Raw genomic sequence first — 16,696 nt, 5'->3', positions numbered from 1 at the left:
CACAAGGATCTTTAGTTTCACTTTACCATGGGGGGTTGGGGGGGGGGGTGGGAACTGAGGCACAGAGCGGTGTCACAGCCAGTCCGCAGTAGAGCTGAGCACAGACCCGGGAGTCCTGGGTGTCTGCTTTGCCCTGTCCATCCCCGGCATCGTTATGGGGACCTAGCGTTTCCCCTTGGCCCCGTGGGTGGCCAACGGGCCATAGGGAACGTTGGAAGAAAGCTGGTTGTGAGGCAATCCCAGCCGGGGGGCTCTCTAGGCAGCGGGGTAGGAACCCCCCTCCCCTCACTCTATTGATTGCCCTCAGCAATCTCGTTCCTTCCCAGCTTTCCCCGCAAGCGCATCAGCATTCTCGCATCGCCCCAGACAGCCGGAGCAACAGTGACCTTTGCTTATCTCCTGCCTCCTCCGACACAAGAGGCCTTGGGCCGCGCAGCAAATGCCAGCCTGCCTGCCTGCCTGCGGTGCACAGATAACCCCGGCTGGAGCGTGGCCCCTGCCCTGCCAGATGACAACTATCCCATTTCCATTAAACTCGAGACTGCTCCCCCCGCTCCCTGAGAGACGCCTGCCTGTGCTGGGGAGGAAGAGCGCCACCGCGTCCCCCATAAAGTTTCTGATTCTCTGGAGATGCAGGAGCTAGGATTGCAGTGCTACTTCCCCCACGTTCGTGTGCATTTCACCAAGCAACACCGTCCCTCAGTATTGGGGCCTGAGAACTTTGGTCAGAGGGGCAAACACTCCTCCTCCCCCAACCCCTACAGCAAGGGCCTTGGATTTTAACATCCACCTGGGAGTCTGTTTTTAAAGGCGCGTGCCGCAAGAGCTGCAGACGGATTCTGATCACACACCAGCGTAGCTCCTCTGACTTCACAGGCATCACTCCCGATTTATACCATCGTAACTGAGAGCAGGCCTGATCCAGCGACTCTGTTTACCTCTAAGGCCGGAGCTGCTCCTAGGGGGGATTTGAACCTGTGATGACAGGATGCGTCACACCTGCTGCTTGAGTGCACTGAACCATCCCCTCCTCTTCTGCACCTCTCTCACAAAGCACATGCCGCCAAGCTGCATGCCTTTGGCAATGACGCTAGATTTTTACCTTAACACCAGGCCTTAAAGTATCAATTCCGGGATCTTAGGAATCTAAGGAAGAGGTTTCCTTCTTTGTCAGTTTTATCCAACAGGCAGAGGGTTGAACAGGCTCAGAAATGAATTTCTGTGGGGTGAGAGGAGAGGGGTCCCTCTGGGCCTGGCTAAGGCACATTGGCACACAAGACCCTGCCGCTCCCAGGTGGTGAATTGGGTTGGATCACCCTCCCTGGATGCTTTCTGGAGGCTGCTATCTCATGCTCCAGGATCTCAGCTCTCCTGTTTAATTAAAAAAAAGAGTGCAGAGAAAAACCTTTGGGATGTGAACCAAGTGCAAGTGATCAGACACCAGGGTGATAGGCAGCAGCACAGAACCCCGAGGAGGGAAATGATACAGTCGTGGCTGCAGAGAACCTGAAACTCTGGGCCTGATTCTCCACTGTCCTACATTTGTTTATTGAGTCATTTATCCTGGTGCAAAGTAAGCGTAAGACATTCCCACCCAGCATAGCACCCACTACACCAGTATTAATGGCTGCGAGAATCAGGCCCAGTGGCTGTGGAGACGTGCGTCTGTAACGGGGGGGGGTTTCACTCTGAAACCTAACCGTGGTTCTTAAAGTGTCAGCATCACTAACTGCATCAAAGCTCCCAAGAAAGGGAGCGAAAGGAGCACGTGAGAGTTGCTGAGGAGTATCATGTTGTGGTGTCTTGGGAGGGTGAGGGAGTCGCTCTTCAGGGCAGGGCCCATCTTTTTGGTCTGTTTGTATAGTGCCCGGCCTGAGGGCTCCCGGCCAATGGCTGGGGCTCCTGGGCGCTATGGTAACAGCATCCTTATTTTCCAGTCTGAGTCCTCGCCACGCTGGGAAGAACCTGAGGGCCGTCAAATAGGCTGTCCTGCAAGGTCGAGCCCGACCATCTACCTACGAGTCTCAGGGGGACCCTCTTCCCCATAGCAGCTGAGCACCGCCCCGTCTGGTAATGCACGGATCTCCACCGCACCCCGTGAGGCAGGGCAGTGCTATTAACCCCATTGTACAGGCCGGGAACTGAGGCCGGGCGCGGTGTCCCTGGTCACACAGGAAGGCCATGGCAGAGGTGGGAACTGAGCCTGGATCTCCCACATCCTCAGCGAGTGCCCTAACCACTGCACCCCGCTTCCTCTTTGCCTGCCCCTGTGGTGCCAAGGAGCACCCCTGTGCTGCGCCAGTGACGTCACGGCCTCCCGAGGTGCTGCACGCCCCTTACATCGCTGGGGGGTTTTGCAGCACCAGCACACGGTGACGTCACACCCCACGCGGTGACGTCACGGGTCTGGGACAGGCGGCGGACGCGGGCCCATCCCGTTGCCACAGCGGAAGAGACAGGCAGGGCGCCAGCTGGCCTCCGCAATCCAAGAACTACATTTCCCATCAGCCCACAAGGCAGAGTACGCCTGCGCATCTCGCCCACGCTGGGGCGCGGCTCTACGGCCCACCGCTGCCGCTTCCCCTCCAGCTGACTGACGGAGACTGTAGCCAATCGCGACCCGCCAACTCCCTGACTGGCCAATCCTATCCCGCCTCTTCAATCCCCGCCGTTCCCCGAGACCGACAGAGGAGCGGCCCAATCAACGTGCAGATAGACATTGAGAGCAGCCACTCACCACGCTCTAAGAGAAACGGACCAATCGCACCAGAACAGAAGGCGGGCCCTCCCGTGAGTAGCACTGCCTCAAGCCAACCAGAGCGAGCACGGGGCAGATTGACAGCCAAGCCGCCCAATGGAACGGCCGGCTCCGTCCAATCAGTTCCAGGGGCCGCCCTCTTCCCCCTTTGGCCCCGCCCGCAGCCGAGGTGGGTAGCAACAGTTGCCCCGGTGAGGGAACACGGAGGGCGCCATAGCCACGGTAGTCGTGGCGACCAGGAAACCCGGCAACAACAACAACAACCGCCCCGAGCGGACCCCCTCCCCCCCCACCGACTAATCGATACCCGCCAAAAATCCGGCACCGCCGCGGCCGATGATCGGCGGCTCCGCCCAACCCCGGCGCGTCGGCGCCTGAAGTGAAGCGGCCTCCGCGGGGCTCCGGGACCGGGCCGCGGGGAGGGACAGTTAAGGTGGGTCCTACTCTAATTCTCCCTCCACACAAAATGGCTGCTGGGGAGGGGGGGGCCCAGAGGGACCGCGCCCCCGACAGGAAAAGGGGGGGAGGGGAATACAATCGATTAGTGGGAGTCTTGGGGCCGCCCGTGCCAGGAGAAGGCGCCGCCCTCGCTCTACTACCGGGCCTGGCCGCGCTGCCCCGAGATTAAGAAGGGCCCAGGCCCGGGGGGGCGGGGCTTCCGGCGCTCCCCGGTGATTGGTGGGCGGACGGGCCAATCAGAAGAGGCGGGACACCGGGGGCAGCCAATGGGGACAGGGGCGGGGGGGGGCGCGGCGTGGGTGGGGGAGTGCGGGGAGCCCCCTCCCCCTACCACTTGGGGTGGGTTTGCAAAGCAGGGAGGGGCTCCCCAATGATGTCACTGTGTGATGTCATAATACATGTGGTGATGTCAGGGTCAGTGAGGTCATACTGTGACATCACGCTGCCCAGCCTCGGGACTTAATCATGATGTGGTAAAATGCCAGCGTGCCAGGCCGGGCTAATGTCTGCAAAACATATTCAGGGGCTCCAAGATTCTGTTGCCGGGCCCCCCTTGATGTTTGATTGTGATGTCATTATGAGGCGTTGCCAGGTCGGCGCGCTGCAGTGGCTCTTTACACTGGCAGAGTGAGGCATCACCCCACGCCATGATGATGCAGCACCTGCCATTAGGATACAGCTGCGTGTTGTCACAGCCCGGCATAAAGATGCATTAAAAAGTCAAGACGTTATTCCGATGCCACAGGTGTCAAAATGCCAACGTGTGGCATCTGATCCTCTTTGCACCATGTACTGATGGTGATGTACTCAGATAGACAATGACGTCAAAATAGCAGCATCACGTGCACATACGATGCATTATAATATCATTATATGATGTCAAATTCATCGTGGCAAAAGGTGCTCTTGCCTCGGAGCAGCGTTGTGCCACAAGGTGTGATGATGATATGTCGAAAACGTCATGTCTTAACCCGATAGCCATCATGTGGTGTCAAAAGGTGACGGGAGGTGACAATACCTTTGAAACATCACTCCACAAGGCAGCGTGCTGACGCGTCAAAACACCATCACGCTGTGGGTGACATGTCACGATCAGCTCAAAATTGCATCAAAGCTGCGGCTGCTCATGGGTGTGTAAAATGTCACTGTGACATCGTGTCAAGGCATCATTGTGTTGTCACACTGTGGCACTGGGAGATGACAATGTAGCATCAAAACACCACAGAGCAGACACAGCATGATCTCATTTCCCAGGCCCTGGAAACAATTGCCAGACCCATGTATGTCCTCAGTAAATTGAATCCTGTCAACAAAATTGGAGCAATTCAGGAAAATTAGGGATGGGGACCAATTCAACAGGGAAATTACTTTCTCCCTGGCTCTAAATTACCCATTCCTTGGCTTTAAATGTTCAGTATGGGATGGATTTAAACCTTCTGTATATTTTCCTGTGGTTCGCATGATTGTTTCATAATTTTATTATGATTCTGCATTTATCTTGGTCTGCGGCTGTGGGTCTTGTGTGACTTTCCCCTTGACCTCTTTCTGGGGCTTTCACAAATAAATTGTAAAGGGACAGGTAAAACGGGGAGGAATGAGATGTTATTATATATAGAGATGAGACTTGGGGGGAATAGCTACTAAGAGTTGTATGGATGTTGCTCAGTTTAGATTGAGTGAGACGTGAGGAGTCTCTTATGTTGCAAAAGTCGGGATACAGGATCTAATCTTGAGAGGTGTGGAGTTCCCTCAACATCTCTTGAAGCCAGAGGGAGTTGAGGGTGCTCTGCACCTTCCAGGATCACGCCCTCTAATCAGGGATCTTGGCTGTAAATTTGTCATCCCAAAAGCCTGGGGAGTTTTAATCTGTTCCTGTCATCCATGCCCTTTTGTATTAGTCTGGCCGTGGGCAGCCTTCAGTGGTCCATTTTAAGCAAATCATGTTTTGGGAAGAGGTTCCAGCACTTTGTATCATGCGTGTGGAGGGGAGGATGCTGTTCACAGGATCTAATTGGAGAACAAAGTGCTGCTTTGACTACCATGCTGCTGGGTCAGACAAGAAAAAGAGACAGGGTAGAATAATCCGTTGCTTTGATCGTTGGCGAGACAAATCTGTCTTTTTAAAGGGCCAGTGGAGCTGGTGTGAGTGGACACTTTGTGATGTTAACCCCTAAAATCAATACAAATAAAGGGACACATTCAGGTTAAAGATCATATGTTTTTTAAAAGTGTTCTCTCCTTCCTTTGAAAGGAAGGGTAGTTTTGTGATTAAGATACAGGACTGGGAGTCAGGAGCCCTGGATTCCATTTCTAGCTATACGAGAGGCTTCCTCTTTGATTTCAGGTAAACCACATTAATCTCGTTGTGCCTCAGTTTCCCCCTCTGTAAGATGAACATAATGATACCCATCTCCCAAGAGCATTAAGCAATTTAATTCAGAAATGTTTGCAAAGTGCTTTGAGATGGGAGATGTTATAGAAATACAGAATATTATTAATTATAATTAGCTGTGTTACTCATGACACATCCAATTAATAAAATGAAAAGATTTTCCAAATCAGATTCACTTTTGTGCTGGGTCGGGGGCTGAATCTGGCCAATGAAAACAGATTTGTCAGTTTCACTTCTATTTCCTCACCAGTTTCACTTTCAGGTTCTCATGCACTAGCTCAAACCTGCAAAGTTGGTGTGCAGTGGGGTCTTTGCTGCTGTGGTCCTCTCTGTGCAGCAGATGTGTCTTCTCGAGCATCTTTGGGTGCTTACAGTGCCACATAAAGCACCTCGAGACTGGGCCCTGCAACATTATGAAATACGAGATTTGATCACAAGACTCAGGCTGTTAGCCCGAGGTTCCTGGCCAAATTCCAACTCAGGTGATTCCATTCTGCCAGCTGGATTCGGGCTTCTTCCTCAGTCCCCGTCCTAAACTGTATGCTTGCTGTGTGCTGTTAAACAGCTGCCACGTTCCCCCTGACTTCCTCCCCAGAGATGGCTGCATTTTATTGATCATGCCAATGTATAACATGCATGCCAGTTTGATAAGCTCTTCAGGATTCTGTGGCAGGAAAAGGAGGTACAGGAACATAAGATCCTTATTGTTATTTGAGCTCATTGTGTAAGAGTTTTTAACATTCAAACCTTGGTGAATTTCATGCTGGTGAAAAGTGTTGGATTGGCAACACTCTGCAGAACAATGACAAGGCAAGCTTCCCCCCATGCATGTACCCCACCTCCAGCCTTGGAGGGACTCCCTCTGGGGTAGGACGCAAGTACAGGCCATTTAACTGTTAGCCAAGACAGTCAGCTAGGTCTCACTGTAAATCCTAACATGCTGGGGGAACTCGTTCACAGCACCGTTGTCCCCAGATACTCTTAAAGTCTGGTTCAGGCTTGCAGCGTAGATGAGAATATTTAGATAAATTAGAAGTATTCAAGTAAGCAGGGCCTGATTAAATTCGTCCTACAGTGCTTATGGAACTAGCTGAAGCAATCTCAGAACCATTAGCAATTATCTTCGATAACTCATGGAGGACGTGTGAGGTCCCAGAGGACTGGAGAACGGCAAACATAATACCTGTCTTTAAAAAGGACAAAGAGGCCCCGAGGAATTATAGACCACTCAGCCTAACTTTGATACTTGGAAAGATAGTGGAACAAATGATTTAATAATCAGTTTGTAAGCACCTAGAGGACAATAGGGTTATAGGTAATAGAACAAATCATGCCAAACCAACCTCATTTCCTTCTTTGACAGCAGGCTAGTGGATGGGGAGATGCAGTAGACATGATATATCTTGATCGTAGTAGGCTTCTGACACAGTCCCACATGACATTCTTGTAAACAAACGAGGAAAATGTGGTCTAAATGAAATAATCTGCAGCATGGGAGACTTAGGATGGATATTAGAGAAAACTTTCTAACTGTAAGAACAGTTAACGCTCTGGTACAGGGTTCCCAGGGAGTTTGTAGAATCCCCGTCATTAGAGGTTTTTAAGAACAGGTTAGACAAATGCCTGTCAGGGATGGTCTAGATTTTCTTGGTCCTGCCTCAGTGCAGGGGGCTGGATTTAATGACTCTCAAGGTCCCTTCCAGCCAGCCATTTCTCTGATTCTATGAGATTAAACCATGATGTGCAGCACAATTCAGGATCATTATTTAAAAACATTCCAGTCCTGTCTACCCTGCAAGACCCACCTGTCCTGTGCTGTTGCCCCAACCCAGTAGGAAGTAGGATGTGGACAAGACCCTAAATTGGTGACCAGAAATTGGCCTGTGACCACTTCCAAACTCATTTCACATGGGTCATTAAAGAAACCCCAGGTGCTGGCAATTTTTAGTCACTACCAATTTAGACTGGACTGAAACCAGCAACCTAGAAGTGATCTCCTGAACCAGCCAGTTTCCCCAACACCTTGTAGCTGGATGGGAACTGCTCTATCTCATTCCCAGTCATCAGGGAGTCTCCCAGCTGTCTGCCGTTTTCATTCATCTTGTGTAGAGGAAGTTTCCAAAGCAAACTATTAGACTACCGTGTGCTTTAAAAAAAGCACCATGCACAGCTCACAGCATGTTTGTTGGTGAAGACCTGCAAGATGTATTCTTTGATCCTGGCAGTCAGTGACCCTGAGAGTTCCTTTGGACAGTTTGATGTAATAGGGAGGCCCTTTGAGAAGCTTTTATTTGCCCGATTTGAGAGATTGGCCGCCTTGCTCTGCAGTGTTAGAAGAATCAGCGAGTGCCTGGAGTCTGGACATTGCAGCAGGCCTGGTCCTCTGAAGAAGCCATGCAGCCACAGCCCCAGAGCCCATGCAAACACAGGGTCTGCATCATCTCTGAGAATCAGGCCCCGTATTTGTTTGCTGTGATTCATCATGGGGGTGGGGAACGGATCTAAAAACAGACAGGTTGTTTCCAAGCATGGCATGTTCCTAAAGGAGTGACCAAGTTCACAGGAACCTTTGGAATGTGGATTGTGCCTTGTGCAAGCTGAGCACTGCGGCTTTGCACATCCTGTGTGTCCTCCCGGCCTGCCAGAAAGCGATCCTGCCTATGGCAGTGCCGTTGGCATGTGGGGAATGCCTGGCTAGCTGCATGTGTCCACGGCTGCAAACGATCCACAGGGGACACTTAATAGTAATGTCTGAGAAGAGAGGTCTTTTCATCTGGTCAGTAGCTCTTTGCATTTCAGTGAGATTTGCAGATATTGACTAGGTAATCCTCTTTGCCCCCACAAGAGGTTGGTATCCTTATCTCCATCTTACAGATGGGGAAACTGAGGCACAGGAGATGGCTTGCTCAAGGTCACAGTGTAGGCACAGAATGCAGGCGCCCTGGCTCTTAGATCACACATCCCTCTCAGAGCAGGGAATGGACCCAGCTCAAAGCTCTGCTTTAAGAACAAGAGGCTCCCAGAGGCTCTAAGGAATAGTTCTTTCATGCCGGATGCTTAGATCTTGAAGCCATCTCTCCCCGCTCCAGACTGTGATTGTGGCAGCCGTCTGTAGTGCTGCTGTGGGAAAGACTCATTTCACAGGCAGCTTTGGGGGCTTTGTGGCTAATACTGTGTGTACGTGTGTGTGTACATGTACGTACACACCCCTCCTGGCCAGAGAGTGGAACAGATTTAAGAGTGTTGCCTGATCCATTTTAGTGGTTAATAATAATTGTATTGATTGCCAGTTGATACTGATTTACTGAGCTGGAGTATTAGGGGAGTGAGCTGAGGGTAATAGGGTTCTTGTTAGAATCAGGCTCCACAGAATTAAAACTGACAAGTTCAGTATCTTGTAGGGAACCTCGGGCTGTCAGGCAATGACCCACACTGAGGGCAGAACAAAGCCTTGGCCACTTTTATTGAAACAATCAATAAAGACAAGAAAGCTCCACATAAACAAAGAGCAGTAATATAGTAGGAGGATCTCTTTGGCGTCTTCCCTGCATATGTTCATATAGCTGTATATACTCACACCTTTCCTTGGGGACCTGACAGTGAGAGGCAAAGGACTAGCCCTATCTCTGGCATGTCAGATGAGTCCAATGGTCCAGAACCCCAACAGCCAAGTGGTGGTGGTAGGTAACAATGAAAAGCTGAAGGGTCACGGATGGAAAGCTAGCCCCTGCTACATGGGGACTTGGCCTATTATAGGGCCTGGGCACTATCATGAATATTCATTCAGAGGCCCAGCCTTCCATGTCCAAATCTAACTTCCTCACCCTGAATATTGGGGTGCACTTACCCTATAGATTAATGCCTTTTAGCTCATTCTCATGTCACCTATTGCTAAAGGAAGTTTGTGGTTAAACATCTGCCAACGATTCTATCTAAAATATCCAAGCCAGGTGCAGATCAGCGTTCCCGAGATTGCCTGCCATCCTTACGTACCAACTCCCTCTCTTGAGCAAGCTATTCCCAGGTCCCCAAAATCTACGGTAACTGTCAGGCCATTTTATCTACGCTAAGGGTCACGGGCGTACTTTACTTATGCTAACCTGCTTGAGCCAGTGTTTCATAGGATTTCCACAGGCCTGTGGGCTCCTTGCGTTACTGCTGAGTAAAATAAAAGACTAAGGTAACTGTGGGCTACAATAGCCAGCGAGATGGGAGGGACACCATGGAAAAACAGGCAGGCCTAGAATGGCGGTGGGGTGGGAGCTTTGGCAGATCAGAGTGACAAATGAAAACTGTTGCTAAAAAGCTTCAGGGCAAACTCCAGGCAGCCATGACTCCTCTAACTCCAGAGCCTGGGTTGTGGTCTCTGAGAAGCAACTGATGGCCTTGGCTACTGCTATAGCACATGATTCTTATTACTTCTCCCTCAGAGGCCAGAGACCTTTGCGTAGGAGCGCACAAGCCAGAAATGCTGCTGTCTGAGCTTCTGTCTTTATCCTTAGTGGAGCAGGAAATGGATTGGTCTATGCAAAGCCAAGCAGCGCGTCTTTATGCCCTTCCTCAAAGCACTTTCCATCTGAGGATCTCAACTCGCTTTACAAATATTAATCAATCCTCAGTGTTATCCCTGTTTTACAGATGGGGAAACTGAGGCACTGAGTGGGGGAGTGACTCAACTGAGCTCCTCCAGTGTGTCATTGATGGATCTGAGAGTGGGCTCACCTTCAGAAGGGCTGAGATGGTAATGCCATCAGAACCACCAGCAGGCCTGGAGACAAAATTCTGATCTGGGTAAACCCAGAACATCTCCGTTGATGGGAATCGGTGTATTTACACCAGTGTCACTGATTTGCAGAATCTGGCCTAGTGGTTTTCACGTCTGAGCACAAAGCCACACCTTCCCATCTACTGGGCCAAATCCATCCCTGGTGTAAGAGGAGGGTTGCCCCCAGGGCTGAATTTGATCCATCAAGCTGAAGCTTAATTGTTTGTTACGTTGCAGGAAATGCAATTTCAAAATCCCAGTCTGATGTGCAATTCTGCACAGAGAAAAGATACATCACAGCCAATATTTTCAGAAGAGGCCATTGCTTTTGCATGGAAATCCAACTCTGTATGCTGCTGTAGACCCAATGGTAACCCGCTGCTCCCATTGATTTCATCTGGAGATGTAGGCACTCAGCACCTCTGGAAAACAGACCTGAGACATCTCAGACTGAGCCCCCACAATCCAAGGCCACTACAAAAAATGCCAGCTTATGGGCCTGCTTCTCCTCTCTCTTATGCCCATTGTCTTCGATGGAGCTACTCCAGATTGCCCTCAGTGGAAGCGAGAGCAGAAGCAGGTTGATCTCTGATTTCAAGACAGTTAATAAAGGTGTGTTGTAGTGGTGGTGATCTGGGGAAGATAATTGACGCAGCTTCATAAACTGCATCCACTCATAATGTGGTGATTGGTTCTGAACAGATTTCTCCAGAACCCTTACTTTTCCAGGCCTGTTACTGCAGAGAAAGATGAACTCTGCTACTGCTTTTTCCTGCTGTAATTGACTGTAATTAGTTATTAACCATGGGGTGTAATTAGGTTAGTGCTTAACGAATAGAACAGCAGGGAGCTGTTTCTATCCGCGGATCGCTTTACAATTGATTAATTGTTTTTTTTTTCTTTCTTTTTTTATTTTGTTTTTTCCTCTTTTTTTTCTCAACAAAAGGAAGCAAAAAAAAAAAGCCTTATTTATTATCATTTTCCCCACTGTTGGCATGGCAACACAGGCGTACGTTACGGAATTACAGGCAGCTCAGCAACAGTCACAACAGCAACAGGCGCAGCAACAGCCGGCAGCGGCGGCGGCGACAACGGCAGCACCGGCAGCAGCACAGCAACAGTATGTAGCGGAATTGCAAAGCACGCAGCAACAACCGGCTGCTCAGAAACAGTATGTCTCGGAAATCCAGGCCCCGCAGCCGCAGGCTCAGGCCACGGGTCAGCAAACTCCAACACCAGCCCCGCAGCAGTATATCGTAGTCACAGTGTCCGGTAAGTCTGGAGGGAGAGAGCCTCATGGCTACTTGTGTGTTATGGTTGCCCCTTCAGCCTGAATGGTTAGTTAATATCTGCGGCCTTTCAGAATTGTTGAGGCTGAGAAATCAATTATATCAGCCAGGTATTTTCTTGGTGTCATCTTGTTTATTTCTAAAAAATGCCCACCGAGTGCTGTTTCCTTGACCATAGAAACAAACACAGCAGGCAATTTCCTTCCTCGGAAATCCCCAGGCCTGCCCCTCCAGTGAGCTCTGTGCCCAGGAAGCTTGGTCTCTCAGCTTCATTTCAGGGTCACACTCACAACTCCTTCTCCTGGATGTTCTCTCCAACACACAGAGGCAGCAACTGACATCCTAGCCCCTGCGTTTGCAACCAGGAAAAGCTTCAGCCCACACAATTTAGCTTTGATCTGCCAGGTGGCCTTGTGCCTTGGGCGGTAGCTTCCATGGTCGCAGCTGTCTGTACTACATACATTGTACAGGATTGTTTCTTCTGTTGGATCTGAAAGCATGCATGCTGCAGACATAGCCAGGCCTGGGATTGTCTTTAAACACAAGAGTCACTGCTAACCCCTTTCAGCTTGTGTCTTTAGTCCAGCCTTGCGCCCTCAGGAGACCATTAACTTCAGTGGGAACAGGATCAGGTCCAGAGGTTTATATTATCTGTCTATGGACACAGCCTCTGGGTACGTAATTGAAACAATATAGCAATCACCTCTGCAACCAATAGACAGGAAGTCTGTGGCAGAACAGGGAATTGACTCCCAAGTCCCACGCCAGTAGTCCCTGAACTACGGGAACCATCCTTCCTCTCTACCTGATCTCCCCTGTCAAACTGAACTCTTACCATCTCTTGTATCAGCACCAATAACACAGTTCTGCAGGAAAACCCTGACCGCAGGGATGGCTGTGCAGCCCTATTGCCTTTTAACCCCCTTAGAATGTAATCAGCAATTCTCTTGATGATGCATGAGCCACAGCAAATCTAGCTTGCTCTCTTGTCGCCGCAGGACTAATCAGAGTGAGAAGCAGCCAGATCTGACTGTTGTCTCTACAATCAGCAGGTAGATTCTGCCAGGCGAAGGTCTGCGAGATAAGGAGGAGCAATAGCGATGCTTCAGAATAGCACTTGTGCTTTAAAATCAATCCAGTTTGTGGAAAAGGCTCAGGTAAACAGAGGAGCCTCTGTTCAGTGATCTAGAGGCTACTAAACTCTGGAGAGTTGACTCTCCACTGAGAACTAAACATACATCAGGAGACTTTGAGCCAGAGATGGACTTATTCCAATGCATTGCTGCTATTGGGAACATCTGTGTGAGGCTCCTCCTTTACCATCTCTCAACAACTCCAGATACACATGTACTCTCTTTGTAAGTAAAAAGATGATTATTTAATGCCACCAGACCGCAAACTCCCCCTGAGATCAGGGAGTCAAGCCAGGTTCCTTCTAGCATGCGCATCATCAATTCAGATACGTATTCTGAATTCCGTTGGTGGTGCACGAGTTGGAATGGAATCCAGCTTATTCTCCCAGAACTGGGTTTCCTCCGCATGTCTAACAGAAACAAGAAGTAATAAAAGCCTAGGTTAGTCAATATAGCACCTATCTATCATCATAGCTATAGCTGTACTATTTACTGGTCTGTATCCGATCTGGTTTTATAATCTATGAAACCTAGACAGAAGAGACCATTGTGATCATCTAGTCTGACATCCTGAATAACACAGGCTATCGGACTTCCCTGAATTAATTCCTCTTTGAACTAGAGCAGATTTTTTAGAAAAAATCAAACTGATTTAAAATGGCCAGTGATGGAGAATTCACCAGAGTCTTGGTAAATTCTTCCAGTGGTTAATTACTCTCACTGTTAAAAATGTGTGCCTTTCATCTCGTCTGAATTTGTCTAGCTTCCAGCCATTCGAGCTTCTTACATCTTTGCCAGGTTGAGGAGCCCATTATCAAAGTTTTGTTCCCCATGTAGGTACTTTCGGAGTGTGATCAAGTCACCCCTTAACTTTTTCTTGGTTAGGCTAAATAGATTGAGCTCCTGGAGTCTATCACTGTAAGGCAGGTTTTCCAATCCTTTAAATCATCACTGTGGTAGATGAACGGCGAGTTAACAGAAATGCTTGAGTCCTCGCAGGTTTAAGAATTCAGGGTGCATTAAGAAATGAACTCCATCCATAGGTAACGCAATTTGTCCTAGTTTCTGTCTTAGAAGGCATGTGCATAAAGGCCCTTTGTCCCCTCTCAGATCATGCTAGGAAATCCTTATCGTAGCACATTAGTATGACTCAGGCCAGGGTTTGAATAAGCAAGAGAAATAGTTGGGTTAATAGGGGGAAAATTTCCAGTAAACTGACTCAGAACCAGCCAGCCATCCCTTCTACATCGAAACACCCCCAGATCAAGAGCAGTCGGTTTCCTAAATAAAGGAAGATGGTTACTAATTAACTGAGGGCAGGCAAGGAAAACAGTCAGATAATATTCCCGCTGACTTCAGTCACGTGTTGCAGAGTTGCATGAAATATCATCCAAAGAAACCTGGATAGCCTGAGATAATAATCAGGCTCCACCTAAGCTGTTGAGAAATCTTTTGAGCCTTTTGATTCATGTTCCAGTTGGGAGTTTGAACAAGATTATATTTTCCTAGCAGTGGAAAGTTTAATTGGAGAAGCTGCTGGGGATCAGATTCAAGCTACCGAGCCATTCCCTGTAAGGTCCTAAGACTTCCACCCACCACCAAAGCTGGAGTTTATCTTTCTAGCAGACTTCCCCCAACACTCCCTGCCCCTCCAGGTCAGTTCCATTAAGGGCTGTCTGCAGAGGCTAGGTTTGAAAGCTGGCTTGGCTTTGATGCAGAGAAAGTTCATTCTGATTCTTGAAGGGGAGTGTGAGCTAGGGCAGATTTTCCACAGTGCGGACCCTGTCATAATACATTGACCCTTCTGTTCGCAATCCCGGAGTGATGCAGGCCAGAGAGCTGCCAGGAATCTCAAGCTGGATTCCTTCTGTTTCCCTGGAATAAAGGCCCAGATCCCCAGCAAGAGTAGATCAGGGCAGCTCCATTGACTTCAGCTGGAGCTGTGGGTACCAGCACCTCTGAAAACCAGGCCCCAATACCTAGCTGGCTAGAAGCGGGGGAGGGGTGATGCATAGGCACCTAGTTAGAAGACATTGCTCTCCTTCTAGAAATCATTTCCTGCCAGGCCAGCTCAGAGAGGTGTGGCTGTGAAAGCTCCCGAGGCTGGTCTTGTGAGAGCAATCATCTAGCTCCCTGCTTTGCTGTGCTGTACAGGGACTGTGCGTGCCTCTCTTGGGCATCACTTCTCCCTCCTGGGAAGCCATTAGGGCTCTGCAGGCACAGCTTTCTCCAGTGCCTGAAAGCAAAGAACAGCAGCATGCCCAGAGGGAGACCCTACCTGGGAGGTGCTCAATTCCACTGGGAGGGAAGTTGTAGGACCAGATCCCAAGAGGTGCTGAGCCTCTGCAAACTCCCACTGACTGTTGCCATCTAGCACTTGGTGTGATCTGGTTCCTAGTCAATAACACTGACCTTGGCACAATCAGACCTGTCTCTCTTGTACTCTCATTCTCCCCACCAGTGTAGTAGTGGAAACAGTGCTAATAACAAAATGCCTTGTAATCCCACAAACCCATGCTCTGCTGCGTTTGGGGAAAAAAGAGCTAGAGAGAGAGAAGAAAAGCAATAGTAATGACGGGTTTACTTACCATCTGGCTTTTAGGTGGAGGAGGAGGAGGTGGAGGTGACTTGATGCACAGCTGAGCAAAGATCTTGCCACTTAAGAACTTACTTAGGGGCCGATTTCTTGTTGCACTCATCTCCCACTTAATGTAATTGAAAAGGGCACTGATAGGATATTTGCAGACAGCACGAGCTGGTTTTCCATTGCAATCGTGTGATTGCTTACAGGGGGCATCGGATGTTGCAAAGCCAGAATGACCTCCGCTGGTGTAAACGTGCACGTGCGGTGCCACGCAGCGGAGGATCAGGCCTGATATTGCCACATCTCCCCTCCTTTATGCCAGTGCAACTTCAGGCCTGTGAATGAAGGCAGGATTTTGCTATCAGTCTTGAATGCTAAAGGTGTCGGGAGATAACATGACCCAACATGCTGTGAATTGGGCTAGAAGTCAGGCAGTCCTGAGTTCCAATCCTGCCTCTGGCCTGGATTTACTGCACAGCCTTTGGCAAGATCCACATCATCAAAGTTATTTAGGCACCTAACTCCCATGAATTTGAATGGGAGTTAGGCACTTCAGTACCTTTGAGGATGTGGACATTCGTCTCCCCCCTTGTAAAACAGAGATGATAATACTTACAGTTGCCTCCTTCAAAGGGTAGCTGAGTGGCTTAACTAAGGTCCGAGAAACACTTTGTAAACTTAAAGTGCTGTAGGATCAATGGCTGGTGTGGTTTTAGACACATTAAAAATACCCACCTAAATTAGAGGAGCCAGAATTTAAAGGGAAGGAATATGATAATAATAATGTTATGTTTCACTAGGGTCTTTGAACCCAACTTACGCACATACACACAGACCCATTGAAATGCGTCTACCTCTGGGGCAGAGGGTTGCAGCCAGCTATTGAATAGTGGGGAGAGCAGGAATTTTGACCAAAATGCTTTACAGAGCTTGGGATGTTTAACAAAACAAAAAGAATCATCCCTCACTTTTCTCTAGAGCTTTTCACCAGTAGATCGCAAAGCATTTTACAAAGCAGGCCAATGTCATTATCCCCATTTTACAGATGTGGAAACTGAGGCCCAGAGCAGTGACGTGACTAGCCCAAGGTTGCCCTGTAGATCACTATCAGAGCTGGGAAATGAACTAAGTTCTCCTGCGTCCCAGTCTGGTGCTGTAGCCAGTAGGCCACAGTGCCTCCTTTTTATGATCTGGTGTGGTGATGGGGCCAGTGTGCTTCTGGACGGCACGAGGGAACCAGCGGAACTGGGTTTTCAGAAGGCTTTTGACAAAGTGTCAGTAAAAGATTATCATACAAATTCCCATAGCTGTTGCAG

The 16,696-nt window shown here is 49.4% G+C and overlaps 1 protein-coding gene across 3 annotated transcripts in view; it reads left to right on the top strand.

The window, feature by feature from the left end:
* The first annotated feature begins 1,752 nt into the window (after positions 1-1,752).
* RFX1 (regulatory factor X1) overlaps positions 1,753-16,696 on the top strand; it is a 45,163-nt gene continuing 30,219 nt past the window's right edge. For all 3 annotated transcript variants that reach the window (XM_067560596.1, XM_067560595.1, XM_067560594.1), the window contains exons 1-2: positions 1,753-3,191; positions 11,321-11,646. In XM_067560596.1, coding sequence (XP_067416697.1) covers positions 11,370-11,646 — 277 coding nt within the window. In that variant the 5' untranslated portion in view covers positions 1,753-3,191; positions 11,321-11,369. The remainder of the gene's footprint in view (positions 3,192-11,320; positions 11,647-16,696) is intronic.

This window comes from Emydura macquarii, unplaced genomic scaffold (assembly GCF_026122565.2).
Source record: "Emydura macquarii macquarii isolate MOO-44397 ecotype Brisbane River unplaced genomic scaffold, CSIRO-AGI_Emac_v2 contig_2292, whole genome shotgun sequence".
Classification (NCBI taxonomy): domain Eukaryota; kingdom Metazoa; phylum Chordata; order Testudines; family Chelidae; genus Emydura; species Emydura macquarii.
The sequence above is the reverse complement of the archived record's forward strand: the minus strand, read 5'-3'. Positions and strand labels throughout refer to the sequence as shown.